Below are 17,042 nucleotides of genomic sequence, written 5' to 3'. Positions count from 1 at the left end.
GATCAATCTGACCCAAAAAATCTTAGGCCCATTTCCAAACTACCTTTTATGTCCAAAATTTTGGAAAAAGTCGTGGCTGAGCAACTTACCTCCTTTCTGGAGGACCATGACTTGTTTGATGATTTTCAGTCCGGCTTTCGTAAAATTCACTCCACTGAGACTGCACTTCTAAAAGTTTCAAATGATGTACTGATGGCCGCAGACTCTGGCCAGTACACAGTCTTAGTGCTGCTGGACTTGACAGCTGCGTTTGATACTGTTGATCATACTGTGTTTTTAAATCGCTTACATGATGATTTTGGGCTCTCTGGGTCAGTACTAGATTGGTTTGCTTCTTATTTCACTGGCAGAACTTTTAGAGTTGCAGTAAACAACTTTATGTCTGAGCCAAATGACCTGCCATGTGGGGTACCTCAGGGTTCAGTGCTAGGTCCCATTCTATTTATGTTATATATATTCCCTCTTGGAAGGTGCATAAGTCTGTTCAAAAATGTGTCCTATCACTTTTATGCGGATGATATTCAGTTGTATTGTTCTTTTTCTGAATCTGAGATAGGTAGGTTATCAAACCTGTTAGATTGTTTGTCAGCCATCAGAAAATGGTTAACAAACAACTACCTTCAGCTTAACCCTAAAAAAACTGAGACACTGATTATCGCACCGGATGAGAAAATCCCTCATATTAAGCAACACCTTGGTTCACTGAGCTCCACAGTCCAGTCGAGCATCAGAAACCTTGGGGTGTTGTTTGACAAATCAATGTCCCTGGAAAAGCATTCAGGGACGTTGGTGAAAAGCTGCTTCTTTCATTTGAGGAACATTGCGAAACTTAAAAACTTTGTATCAAAGCCTGATCTGGAGTTGATTATTCATGCCTTTGTTTCGTCTCGTTTAGATTATTGTAATTCTCTTTTTATGTGTTTTAACAAGGGCTCTTTAAACCGGCTCCAAATTGTTCAAAATGCTGCAGCCAGGCTTTTAATGGGAGTTCGCAAGCGGGACCACATTACCCCAATTTTAATCGGTTTACACTGGCTACCAGTTAAATCTCGTATTGATTTTAAGATTTTAGTTCTGACTTTTAGAGCAATACATGGACAAGCCCCTAAATATATTTGTGATCTTTTAACCCCATACTCCGCGGGTCGTTCACTCAGGTCCTCAAATCAAAACCTTCTGTCGGTGCCAAAGACGCATTTCAAAACCAGAGGTGACCTAGCGTTCCAGTCTGTCGCTCCCCGTCTATGGAACTCTTTACCGTTAACCCTGCGCCTGACTGAATCTGTTGACTCTTTTAAAAAAACAGCTAAAAACACTTTTATTTAGACAAGCTTTTAGTTGATTGGGTGGCTGTCCTATATATGTTTGTATGTGTATGTATGTATGTATGTATGTATATATATATATATACATATAATTGATTGGTTTGTTTTTATGCTATTTTTAGTGGTTTGGTTTTACATTACATTATTTTATTAAGTTGTATTTATGTAGTGTTATTTTAATTGTCCTATTTTAATTTTTATCTTATGGCACTTTGCACTTTTATTGTAAAGCACTTTGTGATCTTTTATCTGTGAAAAGTGCTATATAAATAAAGTTTACTTACTTACTTACTTACTACTTTAGATGTTTCACACCACTTCTAGATGTCTTTTCAGATTTACATCCCTTTTGCAACAACACATTTAATATGTACCTACACATGCTTGCAACCACCTATAAATATTTTATTAATTTTGTCTAAGGTGCTAACATATTATAGTCACAAAATAAAGAGACTGACTCTCACTGATCATCTTAAGAGAACAGAGTACAAACTGTAAACTGCTGCCCTCTGCAGACATGTGAGAGGATCACTGAGGAGCAGCCACAGCATCATCTGCTGACAAAACAAGCAAGAGACAAAATAGAATCTGCTGATTTAAATCTTGCACAGTTTATCTATTTTAGTTTTTGTTTATTCATTCATATATACTATTCCTATTCATCATTCACTACACATTTCCTTACTTACAGAAACTGAGAAGATGCAGCCCTTTTTTTTTTAAACCTTTTTCACTTATTACAAAAGTTAATGGTTACGTCATGTTAAAAAAATCTGTGTCCAACACAGTTTTAAATGTTGTCATTACAGATTAACAGTATGTGCAGGTTACTTACAGTTAAAGATACAACCAACAAAGCAAATGCCTTACAAAATATTACAAACTTTATTACCATGTACAGCTTGTACAGCTACTAAAATAGAAAATGACGCATACAGAAGATTACAAAGGCCCATTTTGGACCGAAGGTTTTGGATTTTTGCTGTTTAATTATAAACTCATACAGACTTTTTTAATTGTAAGATACTCAGTGCACAGCAATATGTGGAACTGTTAAACTCAGAAGTTGTCTCCTGTATAGAAAATACAAATTCCCGAAGATCTGAGAGTAAACTGTAACATACACCTTTAAATTCATACCCCAGGAAAAAAACGTAAATATTTTAAACTTAATTCCTGGTGAGCCATAGATCAATGTCAGAAAATTCTGCTGTTGTTAGACAGAAACCACCAAGTTTCACACACTGTTCTGACTCACCAGTGGCTTCAACTAAAAGTGTTTTATATTCACATCTCTCAAACATATACATTCTTATCAAAGTGCTGAATCCTGGAGGAGCTGCTGTAGTCTGGAGGCGGCCTCTGGTTTACAGACTTTGCCTGCCCTCTCGGGTATGAGGAGATATGAGAATGTGAGGCAGCACCTTTGTAGATATAATTTGCCTGACTGTGGCTGTGAGGAGACAGAACACAGATTCATCTTCAAAATTGATACACACAGCAGGTTATTTGTAACATGTATTTTTGGTATAATGTAAACATGGTATGTGATTTACTCATACAGACCTTTTGGTAAAAGAATCTACAATAGAGAAACAGAGCATGCTGCCTCCAAGGATACAGAGGATAGAACCTGCCCAGCCAATGAAGAGAGCAGCTCCCAGTTCATACCTAGAGACAATGCAATGCAAAGAGGCAGTGCAGCAATGTTTTCTTATTGGTTGAATCAGTTTTAAATATTTTAAACATTCTGGTGCTTACTTCTGTGCCACAAACATTGGGTCAAAAAACTCTGATGTTATCCGATGTGCGTAAAGGGAACATGCTGACAGCGAGCAGAGGCCTGAGAAGAACCAGAAAAAGGCAAAATAGATCAACAGAAAATGCTGTCACGCAAATAATTCCACAGGTGCACTATACTTACCGCTAAGAATGAAATTGACTCCAGCAAAACAGGCAATCCTGGCTTTGTTTTTGTCAGTTCCTCCAATTTTGGTGCATTTCATTCCAACCAGGGCAAATATAGAACCAAAAAAACCCAGACAGACGGCTGCAATCATCAGTCCCCTGCATGCTTGGATGTAACCTACAAACATAAATCAGAAGTCAGCTTATTAGCGGTTAAAATTAGTTTTCTGTGATATGCTTCTATTCTGTGGTTTTGCATTCCCTCTCACGTCTGCACACCGCAAGGTCAATGAGTTATTGACCTTGTGACCAATTTACACATTGAGCAAGAAATACAATTTGTCACGAGTAACCATAATTGTTTTCAAGCACTTCGGCCAGTGTGGTCACTGCCTCGGTATGAAATGTCCCATTGAGATGTGATTTTGAGCCAAATATTACCTTGGAAGTTAACCCCTGAAACTAGTCAACCGTGGTAGAAACTGCCTGAGGTTCTCAGTAAATCTCCTTTATAGCTTTCAGGCTCCGAGAACTACGGCTAAACATTGACATATTTGGAGGTAAATGAGTTGTTCTTGTAGACTTGCATTAGACTTTAGGATATCTATTAGTCCTGGCTCGCAATGAGCTTCAACTTGGGTTTTCTAGAATAATTCAAAGAGAGAAAAAGAGGTTCCATTTTTCTGAGACACATAGGATAAATCAGCGCCAGACTAAACAGAGAAAAGTAGGCTAAAAGGAAAATTAATATCTGATATCTGATAAGAACATTAGATATTACCATGTGCTTTTTAAATGAGAGCAGAAAAAACAAACAGAAACTTAAGTCAATGTGACTGAACTACACCACTGAAAAGGCCAAGAAATATTCACAGTCAAAGGCACATTAACCAAGCATCCAGCAAAAACAAAAAAAGAGCTGACCATCCAGTGCCAGCATCGAGGGAAAGTCTTTGCAGTTGGAGACTCCTGTTGAATCAGTGACACAGGTCTTCCACAGATTGGACCAGTAGGTAGCTGTGGTGATTACTGTTCCATCAAGTGAAGACACCTTCCAGTAGTCCGTCGGCAAGGTGGAAGACACCAGCACCCACCCTGAAGTGGTTAACATGAAGGCCAAGATCTCCTGAAGTGTGCTGCTCATACTGCAGACGAGACTCTTCCACACAACTGAGGCTGGGAATGAAGTTGGTGGGGGAATTGATCAGAGGTTCCCTGGCCAGTAAAGCTTGCTGAAGATGTGGTCAGGCTGTGCACCAAAAGGTTCAATGGATAGGCTGTGATTGATAGTTAATGTGTTGTGGACTGTTATATTCTGCAGGGAGGAGTTTGGGCCTAAACATCAACAAGTGGCCAATGGTCTATTATAGCGTCTTCCACCCCCTCACTCAGTACACGTCACTGTGACTCATAGTGAGAGATGATGTCAGGCTAATACAGCTGAACGTTCTGGATGTAGAAACGGGTCAGGATGACATCAGTAAGGACATTTAAAATTAAAGCAGCTGTAGGCATGTAAAATGTATGAGCAGCTCTTTTAGTGTTGTGTTTTAGTGTGTTTTGTGTAATCAGTGGCGAGCATCATGTGCCAGTGCTTAAATAATTTGATTGTTAAGTAAAAGTAGTAACACCATAATGGAAAAACACTCCATTAAAAGACAGGATTTTTTAATTTAAAAATGTTTAAATTAAACTTTAATGCACTTATGGATTGAAAAAATGGTATTCATTCTGAGGTTTGTTAAATCATTAATGTATTAACCTATATGAAGTTAATGTTATCAGTGGTCTAACCATTCCTACTCCAGGGCAGGTTAAACTAGCAGTTCATCGTACTGTACTTTAATGGGCATATGGGCGTAGTATGGGCTAATGGTAAACTTTATTGTTATTTAACACCACAGACTAAAGTCTGAAAATGTCCAAAGTGGAAGAGGTGAACCAGCACCTGTCTGACAACAAAAGTGACCATTATAAACTTCACAAGTAGAATTTATTTTATAGATGATCATGTTATTGTTCTCACACACTGTGTAAATTCTGTTTAAATCCTGGATTTATTTGTTAATCTATAACTGACTTGATGATCCACGGATACAAAAAACACATCTGAGATAGGATGTAGGATAGTGAATGTGTCACCTTCTTCCTGTCACCTTGCCCTGGCACCTATGATTGAGACCTCCTCATACACCTAAGCAGCAGGATTTAGATCACTTATTAACAGCACGTCACTCACTCTGATGTCTAAGCAGCTAGAGGAAACACGGTGTTCTGATACATGGCAGAGAATTAATTTAGGGAAGGAGACCTAAAAAACAATTATCAGGATGTCACTGGTGAAAGCTAACAATAGGGAATTCATTAAGCTTTGATGATGTGAAATAGAGCCCCATCTGGTGGTTGAACATACTGTCAAGATCAAGATCAGGTTTCTGTCATCACGCTGCTGCCACCATCAGATGGAGCTGAGAATCTCAATGCACTCAGGTGTTTTAAAAATTAGGAGGGTAGCATGTTAACTGTGAACTGACTGGAGGAAGTGAGATTGTTGTGTGTATTGTAACTTCCCACTGCACTGAACTCATGTTTTCAGCAAATGTAAACAACAACAACAACAACAACAACAACAACAGCAGAACAGAAAAGTAGCAGCACTAGCCACCTAATGCATCACTGATAACATCAAAAATTTAAAAACAGAATATTAAAATTATAGACAATAATAAAATTTCTTTCAATACTGGGTTAAATACTGCAATTACAATATATAGAATACAGGGGACATTTCACAAAATCTTGTAATTTGATCTGGTGTTGATTTTTTGAGTTAGTATAATTTTCTCTCTTGCTGGCGCATGACTGTCCACACATTCTTCCTCTCTACCTGGCCTCTGCTGAGTTTTACATTTCAGTTTTACATTTCCAACAAAAGATTACACATTTGCCACAGTTAACATGTGAGGCATTATCTGGAACAAGAATGGATATGACCAAATGCTTTGATTTTTCCCCCCATATACAGTTGGTCATAGTGAAAGATAATGATAATAATGCCACTATGAAAACAGGTATAACTTGATCAGATGTGTTTTTATTTCTCTGAAAAATTTGATGCACACTGTGTTTACGACAAAGACAATTCAACTTTTTCACTGACAATACACTGTCAGAATGTGTCCTCTATTAGAAATATTTAATCATGAACATATTACTTAAAAATCACTTCTCTTACAATAATTTACTCCCCAGTAACCTTCAATAGTCATTCTAAAGATTATTTTACATGATGTCTTAAACCCTCTGCAAAAGTCTTAACTTGTACTGTAGGAAAGGATGTTTGCGTATCTGCAACACTTGAAAATATACACAATTTATGCACTGAATTTACTCTGGATTGTGATACATCATCAATGTATGCTTTTGAAACCTAGATGATACATTTATTTCTGTGGTGATGAATAGGTTTCACTGCATTATTACACAATAGAAACACTTCATGAAGCATCTCCACTGTAACTCTGGCACATAATATCTTAACATTAGTTTGTACATGTGTTCATGCGCTAGATGTGGCACCAATATTATTTATGCAGTATCTAACCATGAAAGTTATTAACAGAGACAAATGCATCATGCAGAAGTCTGAGGACATACAGAATGCATATGTGGCAGCTGTGGCCCTCTGAACTTACCTTCCAGCTGAAGGATAGTATGATGTGGTCTGCAGTGCAGAGCTCCAATGGCATTTCCTGCACAGTTGTTCCACAGACCCTGGAGCACCCAGGTGGCTGTGATGACCGAGGATGCTCGGCTGGTAGCCCTCCATTCATTGGACACAGTGGCACCGATAGTGGCACCCAGCCCACCCAGACCGCTGAGAAAAGCCAGAATCTGCAAACCTGACATTTGGTGGGCTAAGGTATGTTTACAGTCTTTTGGAAGATCCAAGAAAAAGCGGAGGAATAAAATTGCCCCAGGCAGGTAAATTACACTGAGGACATGTGTTTCACTGAGATGATTTACAGACAAGATATTGCGCCTTCATCTCTAGGTGGTGAGGGATAGACACAGTTGTCTGAAAGTGAAATAGTAAAGGAAGCATGAGCTGGCAGTTAGTCATTAAATTGGCAAGCAGTATATGTAATGCTCCTTTTTGTGTGTCCATATTTTGCTCTAAAAATAAGGCCAAGTATCATATTAACATAAGAAAAATAATAAAGAAGTAATCAGTAATCCTAAAAACACAAAGCAATGAGACAAAGTCCAGTTACTTGTTCATCTATTTCTGCACTCAATATCTGGCAACTGAATGACTAATGATTACCAGATTGTATGTGAACATGTATGTTGTTTTTCATGTCCACTGTTCTCACTCATGAGAGTGTGAAGAGTTTCAATTTCCAGCTAAAACAAAAAGAAAAACAGAGTCACTTATTAAAAGAGATGGTGGCACTTTTACTGAATCAGCCTGCTGACTAATTGAGTTTAAAACGGTCAAAACATTTCATGCTTGAAATCTTGCTGGTGATCATGTAGGCTGGAATTAATAATGGGAGACAACATGTGTCATCCTCCATGCAAGCAATAAGCTACTCTTTTGATACATGCTAGCTTTGCTCGTGAGGATTCAAATGAAATTTCTCCCCAAAGGTCTCCACAGTCTCCACAGATGACCTTTGGGCGATGACGCCCAAAGATGACCTTTGGGCGTTAACATAGAAAAATTAATCAAATATGAGAGGGATTCCTTCACTTTATTTTTGTCTATACTTTGCAAGACAGTGTAAGCTGTCCAGGCAGGTTGTAAAAAAAAAACTTTCCTGCAGGTATCACTTTATCCTTTCTTTGAAAAATGAACAGATGTGTGTTACATTTTCCTTTGTGACTTGGATTCTGTTCAATATTAACTAACTGAAGAAGGGCTTTCATTAAAGGGACAATATGTAGACAGTCAAATGGGGCCATCCTAATTAGAAAAGCCTTACAAGGCAGGGCTTGGTGGTCAAATTTGACCAATTCATTTGTAAGCTCAGCTACATTTCATAAGAAATTATGTAGTTTTTTTTGTCCCCAATAAACTTTACTGAAACAAATACATATTACCAAGCACTTTGCCAGGAGCACCATACTAATACTTGCTAGTTCCTCCCTTTTCTCTCAAAACACTCTCAATAGTTTATTTTTTACTGTGTTTTTTTTTTTTTTTTTTACTTTCAGTGAAGTATTTGCACAGTGTGGCACTGCAATTTTTATTTGAGTAAAGGACTATTTCCACCATTGGACCACAGTTTTTTGTTGTTTTTTTTTATCTGTGAAAAACCACAAAAAAAAAACTACTTCTCTGAGTCCACCACAAAAAAGTACACCTTAAAGTTTGTGCAAATATGATTGGTTAAGACAAGATGGGAGTTAATGCAGTCTTGCGTCGGCCAATCCCGGGGTAGTGGGCGGGGTTACGTAGCGTCCCGCTCACCTGACCGCCAAACCGGCTGTGCGTCCTTTGTAGTAATCCGGTCCTGAATGCTGGCAGGTGTAATATTGACAGACATTGACGTTTACAGCAGCAGTTCTTTCAGTGTTTTCTTCTGTGAGTCTTTATCGATACCCCCCTCCCCTGTCACACAGCCTGCAGAGAAAGTCTTCAGATTGCTTTTACTGTTGGGGGCATGGAACCTCTGCGGAAGGAGGCGAAGGATAATCCGTCGGCTTCAGCTAATCTTCTCTCCAAGATTTTCTTCTGGTAAGAAAACCGGCCTCACAGTGACAGCCGTGTTTGACATTAATTGAATGGAGAGCTCTCCCGTGTGACAGTCTAGTGGCCACTGTAGAGAGACTGTCCCTGGATGTGATAGCAGGTAGCTTCTGAGCGTCCGGCCATGCATAAACCTCACCGTTCACACATGGAGGAGAGAGAGAGAGCTTAGCCTGTATGAGGTGAATTTATTCCAGCTGTCTTAAACCAGAACAGGTAAAACTGTGCAAATGGTAACACTTTGCTTAACAAGGTAACAAAGTGCTTAAACAAAAGAACTTGTCAGATCATACTAATGTTCAAGATTCAAGATTCTCTTTGCAAACATAACGAAATTTTGCGGAGATTCCCGGCTTAAAGGCACACATATAAATACACACACAACAGACACAAAAAGTTAAAAAAGAACACTTATGAAAAATATAAAAACAAAGTAAAGTAATTAAGTGCAGCTTAGTGCCAGTCCCAGTGTATGGAATGCTGAGTGTTTGATGAGTAAACTTATATAGTGAAAAGTAGTCAAGTTTCATAAGTAAGTGGTCCCCCTCACTGAAGTTACGTGTCATCAAATAAAATGGTATTTAAATGTTGTAGCATGTACAGGTGGATTTCATTCTGTAGAGTAGCTATACTTGTCTTCACGTGAAAGCTGTTTTTCATATTTTCTCATCACTGTTTGAATAGTTTCTGAGAGGTTGACATTTTGATGTTACAGTGTTTTTTTTTTTCATGGAAATAGCAATATTGTATGAAATACAATATTCAACATTGAGTATGTTGTATGTATAACAGCTGTCAGATAAATGTATTGGAGTGAAAAGTAGCCTACAATATTTACCTGTCAACTGTAATGGAATAAAAAAAGCACTTCTGTATGATTAAAAAAACTACACATATTTACTTGAGTAAATATATTAAGTTACTGTAGCTACATCTACTTAAGGGTCAGTCATTTTTGTAATTATTTGAACTACTGAACATACATTCATATACCTTCCCTCCAGTTGGTTGAATCCTTTGTTCAGAATCGGCTACAAGAGGAAGTTGGAAGAAGATGACATGTATAAAGTTCTACCAGAGGATGCATCTGATAGACTTGGGGAGGAACTACAGTGGTATGACATTAAATGTCTTTTATTAATTTTGTTTGATAGCATTTGAGCAGCTTGCCCATGTTTAAGGATTATCTAATAGAACTGAAGTACTCATTTTCAATAATTTCAATGCAAATTATCGACTGAATAGCTTCAGATTCTTGTAAATTTAGTCACCATAGTAATCAAATTTTACAGGAAGTCAACTTAAATATCAAGTTGAGCATTATAATCCCAGTGTTCAAACCTGCTCAGGAGCAGGGTCGTGAACTCAAGTCAGATTCAGACCTACATTAAACCTGGAGTTATCCATCAATGTGTCACTTTGAAATTTATTACAGATTGCACAGAGGCTGAGCTATTGTGCTTGTCCTCTGTCAACAACTCCCACACTGAGAATATAGGTTTTGCAACCCCTGCAGATGCAGTCTTTTAGGCCTGTCAGTACCAGCCAGACCCTTAAGACCTCCTTATCTTGACTTTCCCACTTCCCCCCACTTCAAACGTTTTCAGGAGGACAGACAAAACCACCTTCTGGCCATTCTTAGCATCTGCTTCCCTGATAGTGGTTTTGAACAGGGTCCACCTCAGCACTTTTCTGGGTACAGGAAACTGAACAAACCGCCTCCATAGAAACACCTCTCTTACTATTACCTGCTAAGCATGTGCCCTGGATGTATGACTAGCACACATGCCAACTAACAACTTGCCTCTCAGGTTTAGATCAGAGAGGCCATTCTTGACATCCATGCCACATCAAGGTTTCTAGTCATAGCCAATTTGAGCTTATTTGAGTCTTTAACAGTAAATGGAAGAGTTGGGCATTCTCCCTGATCTGACGTCACAGAGCGCTCTAAACTACTATATGTAAACAACAGTCAGAGGTTTGCTATGATGATAAGCAAAAGTCATATTGAAATGACCCCCTTTTCTAATGGGCTAGACAATCCCAGGAGTGTAGTAGCCAACCAGAGACTCATGAATCTCCCCACCACTTTGTGACACCTCTCAGCCTGGACCTGAGAGGTTTATAAATAGCAGAGAGACCAACCCCCCCCCCCCCCTTTGAGGGAGTTTGGCATCAGAGTTGTTATTCTGTTTGGACACTTATATATAGATAGAACCTCTCAAACAGTCACATGAGAGGGGGCTCCTCTCGCACACTGATCATACTACAGATTCATGAGAGGACAGATACAGATATCTGTATGTGTGAAGATAGTGAGTAGATGTAAATTTTTCTTGTGATTTATTTTGAGAAACATTCAATAGTTACCATTGCTTTCTTTGGAGTCACCAGCAGTACATTATATTGAGTGAGTTTGCTTAGTTTAAGATTACTGACTGAAGGTGAACATGACTTTTCTTTTCACTTCTTTATGCTTTTGCAAAGGTACTGGAATCAAGAAGTTCAACAGGCAGCAAAAGAAATGCGCCCACCAAAACTAACTAAAGTTCTTGTTCAGTGCTATTGGAAGTCATATTTAGTCATCGGGATATACATCTTTGTAGAGGTACGCTGCCATCACACAGTGAAACCACACATCCACAATGAGCAATACTGCATTAAAAAATATGATGTGAAATGAATATATTGTTTTAATGCAGCACATCTACATACCTGCCTTATATCCCATTTTCTATCAGGAAGTTATCAAAGTCATTCAGCCGGTGCTACTTGGGAAACTAATTGAGTACTTTGAAAGTTACGACACCGTCAACACAGCTGCGGTCTATGAGGCCTACAGCTGTGCAGCAGGCATCTCCCTGTCAACCATTGGCCTGGCTGTCCTTCATCATCTCTATTTCTACCATGTTCAGCGAGCAGGCATGAAGATCCGTGTGGCCATGTGTCACATGATCTATCGGAAGGTCAGTCATTAAGTACTCATCTATGGATAAATGCCATTCATTCATATTCCTGTGTTTTTTTCCTAACTTGATGTAACACTTTTGTTCTGCAAAGGCTCTGTGTCTTAACAACTCAGCGTTCGCCAAAACTACCACAGGACAAATTGTCAACCTCTTATCTAATGATGTGAACAAATTTGATGAGGTGATTATCTGAAAAAAAAAAATATATATATTTATATATGCTATATTTTACATTTGATTTACTAATTCAACAATCCAGATCGTCCCTTGCAACATTTTTTTCCTAATTTTCTTACAGGTAACCTTGTATTTACACTTTTTGTGGATTGCTCCCCTACAAGCAGCCACTGTGATATTATTGTTGATGTATGCAATTGGCCCATCATGCCTTGCGGGAATGGCTGTCTTCTTCGTCCTTATGCCAGTACAGACCATGTTTGGACGTCTGTTCTCTAGACTTAGGTTGGTAGTCATGCGGCAGGTTTATCAAATAAAGTTTTCTCTACTTATGAGATGTTTTTGTCGCAATGCTGCCATTACTAAATCTGTGTCTGCTGTTTTAGGGCTGACACAGCAGTGTTAACGGATGAGAGAATACGCACAATGAACGAAGTCATCTCCGGGATCCGTGTTATAAAGATGTATGGGTGGGAGAAGCCTTTCGCTGCACTTGTGGATGAGGTCAGAAGGTAGATCGGTTCCTGTTCATATCTGTTGTCATTTCTGATGAGAGTGTTCAGTCATGACACAAGAGTGTGATAATGTTATTCTATTATAGAAGTTTTTTTCATACAGGTAAGTAAGAAAAGTAGCAAAAATATTAGTGGTTTTTGTAATATTCTGCTACAACTGCCAAAAATGAGAATGATAATGTCCATAAAACAGAATTTACTGACAAACATGTCTTGTTATTGTGCAGAAATGAAATCTCCAAGATCATGAAAAGCTCCTACCTGCGTGGCCTGAACATGGCATCTTTCTTTGTGGCCAGCAAGATCATCATCTTCATCACCGTGTGTGTTTACATACTGACAGGGAACAAGTTGTCTGCTAGCAGAGTGTTTATGGCTGTTTCCCTCTATGGGGCAGTCAGACTCACCATTACGCTCTTCTTTCCCTTTGCCATAGAGAAGGTCTCTGAGTCTCTCATCAGTATCCGAAGGATTCAGGTAAATACACCACAAACAGAAGCTATATTTGTACCCAGTGTGTGTAGATTACTACGTATGGAAACTGAAATTCAAAATGTGATTCTTCCCCTAAGAATTTTCTTCTGCTGGATGAAGTTGCTCCTCAGCATCTGGGACTTCCTGTGGCAGAGAAGAAGGACTGTATGGTGAAGATTCAGGATTTAATATGCTACTGGGATAAGGTGAGGAGCATTGCAGGAAATGTGTCTCACTTGTGTCATGCCATACAGATTGTGAAACCCCTGGGGAAACTTGTGACTTTGAGAAATCAGACTTTAACTGACTACTGACTGTATTTCAGTAAATTTGCTTTTTCTTACAGATGCTAGATGCTCCAACTTTACACAACGTGTCTTTCACAGTGAGGCCTGAGCAGCTCCTGGCAGTAATTGGACCTGTTGGGGCTGGAAAGGTCGGGTCTGTTCCCTAGCCTCAGGTTTATAGTCATGCACACACATGATTATAAACCTGAGACCTATTAAGTCTGATTAGTTCATATATTGAACTCAGCTATATTTACCTCCAGTTTTATAGCAAACATGGAGTTAGTGGTGAGGTTTTATTTGACTTTCTTTGCCAGTTAGGTAGTTATCAGCTAGACAGCTAGCTTGTGTGCAGGGAACAAAATGCATTCATTTTTGGTTTATTGAAATGTCATTAATTGTCTTTTGAAAGATGAAATATACTTGTTCATTTTCTTGCCAAGAGGTAGATGAGAAGATACCTCTGATTTCAAAGGTATTTCCCAAAATGTGAAAAGGAATTGTTTTCTGTGTTTGTGTGTGTTGGTGCATGTCAGTCCTCACTTCTCAGTGCCATCCTGGGAGAACTGAGTCAGGAAAGTGGTGTGGTCAAAGTCAAAGGAGAGCTGACCTACACTTCCCAGCAGCCCTGGATTTTACCCGGTACGATTCGAAGCAACATCCTTTTTGGCAAAGAGCTCAACCCCCAGAAGTATGATAGAGTTCTGAGAGCCTGCGCCCTCAAGAGAGTGAGAATCTCTTTGAGTCATGTTCTTGACAATCACATGCCCCGTTGTATTTTCATACTGTTTTGGCCAGTTATCTGCAAAGTTTTAGAACGCCTAGCTTGTAGCAACCACAGTGTAAATGTGAATAACTGGTAAAGTTGCATTTGGACCCTGCTTAGGACATGGACCTGTTGCCAGGTGGTGACTTGGCAATAGTTGGAGACAAAGGAGCCAATCTCAGTGGAGGACAGAAAGCGAGGGTCAGCTTAGCCAGGTGTGCTGAATAACTGTACAGTGATATATATTTATATATTTTTGTCTCTGGTGTCAGTCATGGAGATAACCTCCATATGTGTATATTTTAGAGCAGTGTATCAGGATGCAGATATCTACTTGCTGGATGACCCACTCAGTGCTGTGGATGCTGAGGTGGGCCGACACCTCTTTGAAGAGTAAGTCCTGTCTTTTCTTTGGAGCAAATTGAGCATAAAGCCTAATTATTAGGTGGATAAAAATATCTTAGCAGTTTTTCATTTCTGCACAAAAATATTTGCTTTTCTCAGGTGCATTTGTGGACTTTTGAGGAAGAAGCCTCGTATCTTGGTTACTCACCAACTACAGTATCTGAAGGCTGCAGATCAAATAGTTGTGTTAAAGGAGGTATGTGTGCATATGTGTTAAATTTTTATGGTAAACGAAAGTTGAGAAATTTTAAATGCATTAAATTATCCATTGCATTTTTCATTGTACATCCAAAATATATCTTTTGAATATCAAACACAGTTTGTATATAACATCCATAAACGTGACACCAGTTTATTACTTTAACCTATTTTTCCTATATGAACCATGATTATTGTTTCCCATAGTACTGATGCCTGCCGAACGGTTCAAGACATTCAATAACTTTCTATGAAAAGCCCCCATTAGGATATAATTTTATCTTGAAAAAACTTACCTATGTATTCTTTTTGTTGGTAATATTGGCAGGAGTCAAGTCAGTTTTATTTATGTAGTTATAAACTGTAACAGAAGTTTACCTCAGGGCACTGAAACCACAGTGTTACATGTTCTCTTGCTTAAATATCATGTCACTTACAGATGCTGGAAGATCCATGACTGTGTGTGAGTTCTTGTGCTGTTAACTACGTCTCTTTTCTCTCTTTGTCAGGGCCAGATGGTGGCACAAGGGACCTACAATGAGTTGCAGGGATCTGGACTAGACTTTACCTTGCTGCTTAAGGAGGATGAGGGCCAGGAGGAGGAGAAGCAAGGCACAACTCCCATCCCTGGGACTGTCTCTCACTTCCCCCATCCACTCTCTGACAAATCTACATCCTCCATGTCCTCCCTTTCCTCCTCTCGGTATTCTTTGATTGAGGGAGCAGAGCCACTTGCAGTGGTAGGTATATTTGAAACCTTTAATTTCTAAGCAGCTCAATGCAGTTTTCATCAAGCTGTAAGCATACATTTATAGCAATCTCATGGTGTGGAAAAAAGCCTGTTGTGCATCCTTTCAGCCACTAGAGAGCAGAAGATACTCACCTTTCCCTGTTCATGGTAGCTTGATATGAAGTGTTGCTGAATGACTGGTATTGACACAAGTGTCTATCTGTAGGTAGTGCGATCAACAGAGGAGGAAAGGCGCTCAGAGGGAAACATCAGCCTGCGTATGTACATGAAATATTTCATGGCAGGTGCTAACTTCCTGGTCCTCCTTGTCCTCATTTTACTCAATGCCCTAGCACATGTGAGTTAATTTCTTTGTTTTGTATTTTCTATCAGTTTTGTAAAAATACAACACATCATTTCTGTCAAGTAAATTTTATTTAAAACCGAGTTAACTAATAATTAATAGTCAACGTAAGTGTGTTTGTTATGTGTTCATTTTTTGCTGTGTTTTAATCTTCAATGAATAATGATTTTTTGGGGTTTGCTTGTCTTTGTGTTCGTTTAGATTACATTTGTTCTGCAGGACTGGTGGCTTGCCTGCTGGTGAGATTTTATTTCTTTTACACCATGTGGAAAACATGAGGCTTGCAAAAAAAAAAAGAGGACAACAGGTTTTGTAAGCCAAACTGACATATTTTCACAGACTGGAAATGGTTGATAATTTAATAGAAGAGCACTGAACCAAACTGTTTTTCTTGGCATTATCTGTCACTTGCTGAAACTGACCTTGTACTTCAAGATAGCGGGAATGTGTTTTGTCTAGTACCTTTGTGTTGTTGCATTCGTTCTTCTTTGTGTTTACTTGTCCTTGTGGATTTTTGTTTCTTTTGTGGCTGACTTGCAGGGCCTCTGAACAGAAGCACATCAATGTGACAGAGCACCTCAATGGCAGCTCCCCTCGGCAGCTGGACCTTGACCTGTACCTAGGTGTTTACGCAGGTGAAGCTCACCGAGCTCTCAATACGCAGCCATTCAATGAACAGACCCACAGTTCTTTGGCTGTGGCCCAAGGCCTTCAAGGCCCAGTGTATGTGTATATGGGCCTCAGCTGTACAGGGAGATAGCAGTGCCTTTCTTGTTTGCTGCTGTTGGATTGCTCTGATTATCTCCCTGTGACTCCCACCCTTTATACTCTTTCAGGGTTTGTATCTACAATGATAGATCAGCATTCAAAACAAACAAAAAAAAGTGATGGAAAAAACAAAATGGGATATATATGTTTTTGCTTAATAATTTCATCTTAAATGCATAGCTAGGAACATGCATAAGGATAACATTGTAGTGTACTGATGGATTTTTCTTCTCTGCTTTTGCCAGGTTTAACAGCCGCTTCAGTAGTGTTTGGCTTCCTTCGCAGCTTGGTCTTCTTTAATGTCCTGGTGAGCTCAGCCCGAACCCTACACAACAGCATGTTCAATGCCATCCTCCGGACCCCGGTTCACTTTTTCGATATCAATCCAATCGGTAAGT

The 17,042-nt window shown here is 39.1% G+C and overlaps 2 protein-coding genes across 4 annotated transcripts in view; one reads left to right on the top strand and one right to left on the bottom strand.

Annotated features, from left to right (window-relative positions):
• Window positions 1–2,624: 2,624 nt before the first annotated feature.
• Window positions 2,625–7,145, bottom strand: LOC121194489 (claudin-10-like). Of its 3 annotated transcripts, none has more exons than XM_041057405.1 (5): window positions 6,932–7,145; window positions 3,253–3,414; window positions 3,090–3,171; window positions 2,895–2,999; window positions 2,625–2,781 (listed from the first exon to the last, which is right to left on the bottom strand). In XM_041057405.1, the coding sequence occupies exons 1-5, from the start codon at window positions 7,143–7,145 to the stop codon at window positions 2,625–2,627; spliced, it is 720 nt and encodes a 239-aa protein (XP_040913339.1). The 3 variants fall into 3 exon arrangements, with proteins under 3 accessions (XP_040913339.1, XP_040913337.1, XP_040913336.1); XM_041057403.1 differs by lacking the exon at window positions 6,932–7,145 and adding an exon at window positions 4,161–4,380 and having other exon boundaries at window positions 2,625–2,771; window positions 2,891–2,999; XM_041057402.1 differs by lacking the exon at window positions 6,932–7,145 and adding an exon at window positions 4,161–4,380.
• A 1,743-nt stretch (window positions 7,146–8,888) lies between these two features.
• Window positions 8,889–17,042, top strand: part of LOC121194291 (ATP-binding cassette sub-family C member 4-like) — a 33,291-nt gene continuing 25,137 nt past the window's right edge. The window contains exons 1-19 of the mRNA XM_041057077.1: window positions 8,889–8,979; window positions 9,996–10,106; window positions 11,479–11,599; window positions 11,733–11,957; window positions 12,052–12,141; window positions 12,259–12,422; window positions 12,524–12,649; window positions 12,880–13,129; window positions 13,225–13,332; window positions 13,473–13,562; window positions 13,950–14,141; window positions 14,300–14,394; window positions 14,486–14,572; window positions 14,684–14,780; window positions 15,292–15,522; window positions 15,739–15,870; window positions 16,078–16,115; window positions 16,417–16,511; window positions 16,890–17,036. Coding sequence (XP_040913011.1) covers window positions 8,906–8,979; window positions 9,996–10,106; window positions 11,479–11,599; window positions 11,733–11,957; window positions 12,052–12,141; window positions 12,259–12,422; window positions 12,524–12,649; window positions 12,880–13,129; window positions 13,225–13,332; window positions 13,473–13,562; window positions 13,950–14,141; window positions 14,300–14,394; window positions 14,486–14,572; window positions 14,684–14,780; window positions 15,292–15,522; window positions 15,739–15,870; window positions 16,078–16,115; window positions 16,417–16,511; window positions 16,890–17,036 — 2,473 coding nt within the window. The 5' untranslated portion in view covers window positions 8,889–8,905. The remainder of the gene's footprint in view (window positions 8,980–9,995; window positions 10,107–11,478; window positions 11,600–11,732; window positions 11,958–12,051; window positions 12,142–12,258; window positions 12,423–12,523; window positions 12,650–12,879; window positions 13,130–13,224; window positions 13,333–13,472; window positions 13,563–13,949; window positions 14,142–14,299; window positions 14,395–14,485; window positions 14,573–14,683; window positions 14,781–15,291; window positions 15,523–15,738; window positions 15,871–16,077; window positions 16,116–16,416; window positions 16,512–16,889; window positions 17,037–17,042) is intronic.

Source organism: Toxotes jaculatrix, chromosome 15 (assembly GCF_017976425.1).
Source record: "Toxotes jaculatrix isolate fToxJac2 chromosome 15, fToxJac2.pri, whole genome shotgun sequence".
NCBI classification, from domain to species: domain Eukaryota; kingdom Metazoa; phylum Chordata; class Actinopteri; family Toxotidae; genus Toxotes; species Toxotes jaculatrix.
This window is presented reverse-complemented; position numbering and strand designations above follow the sequence as displayed.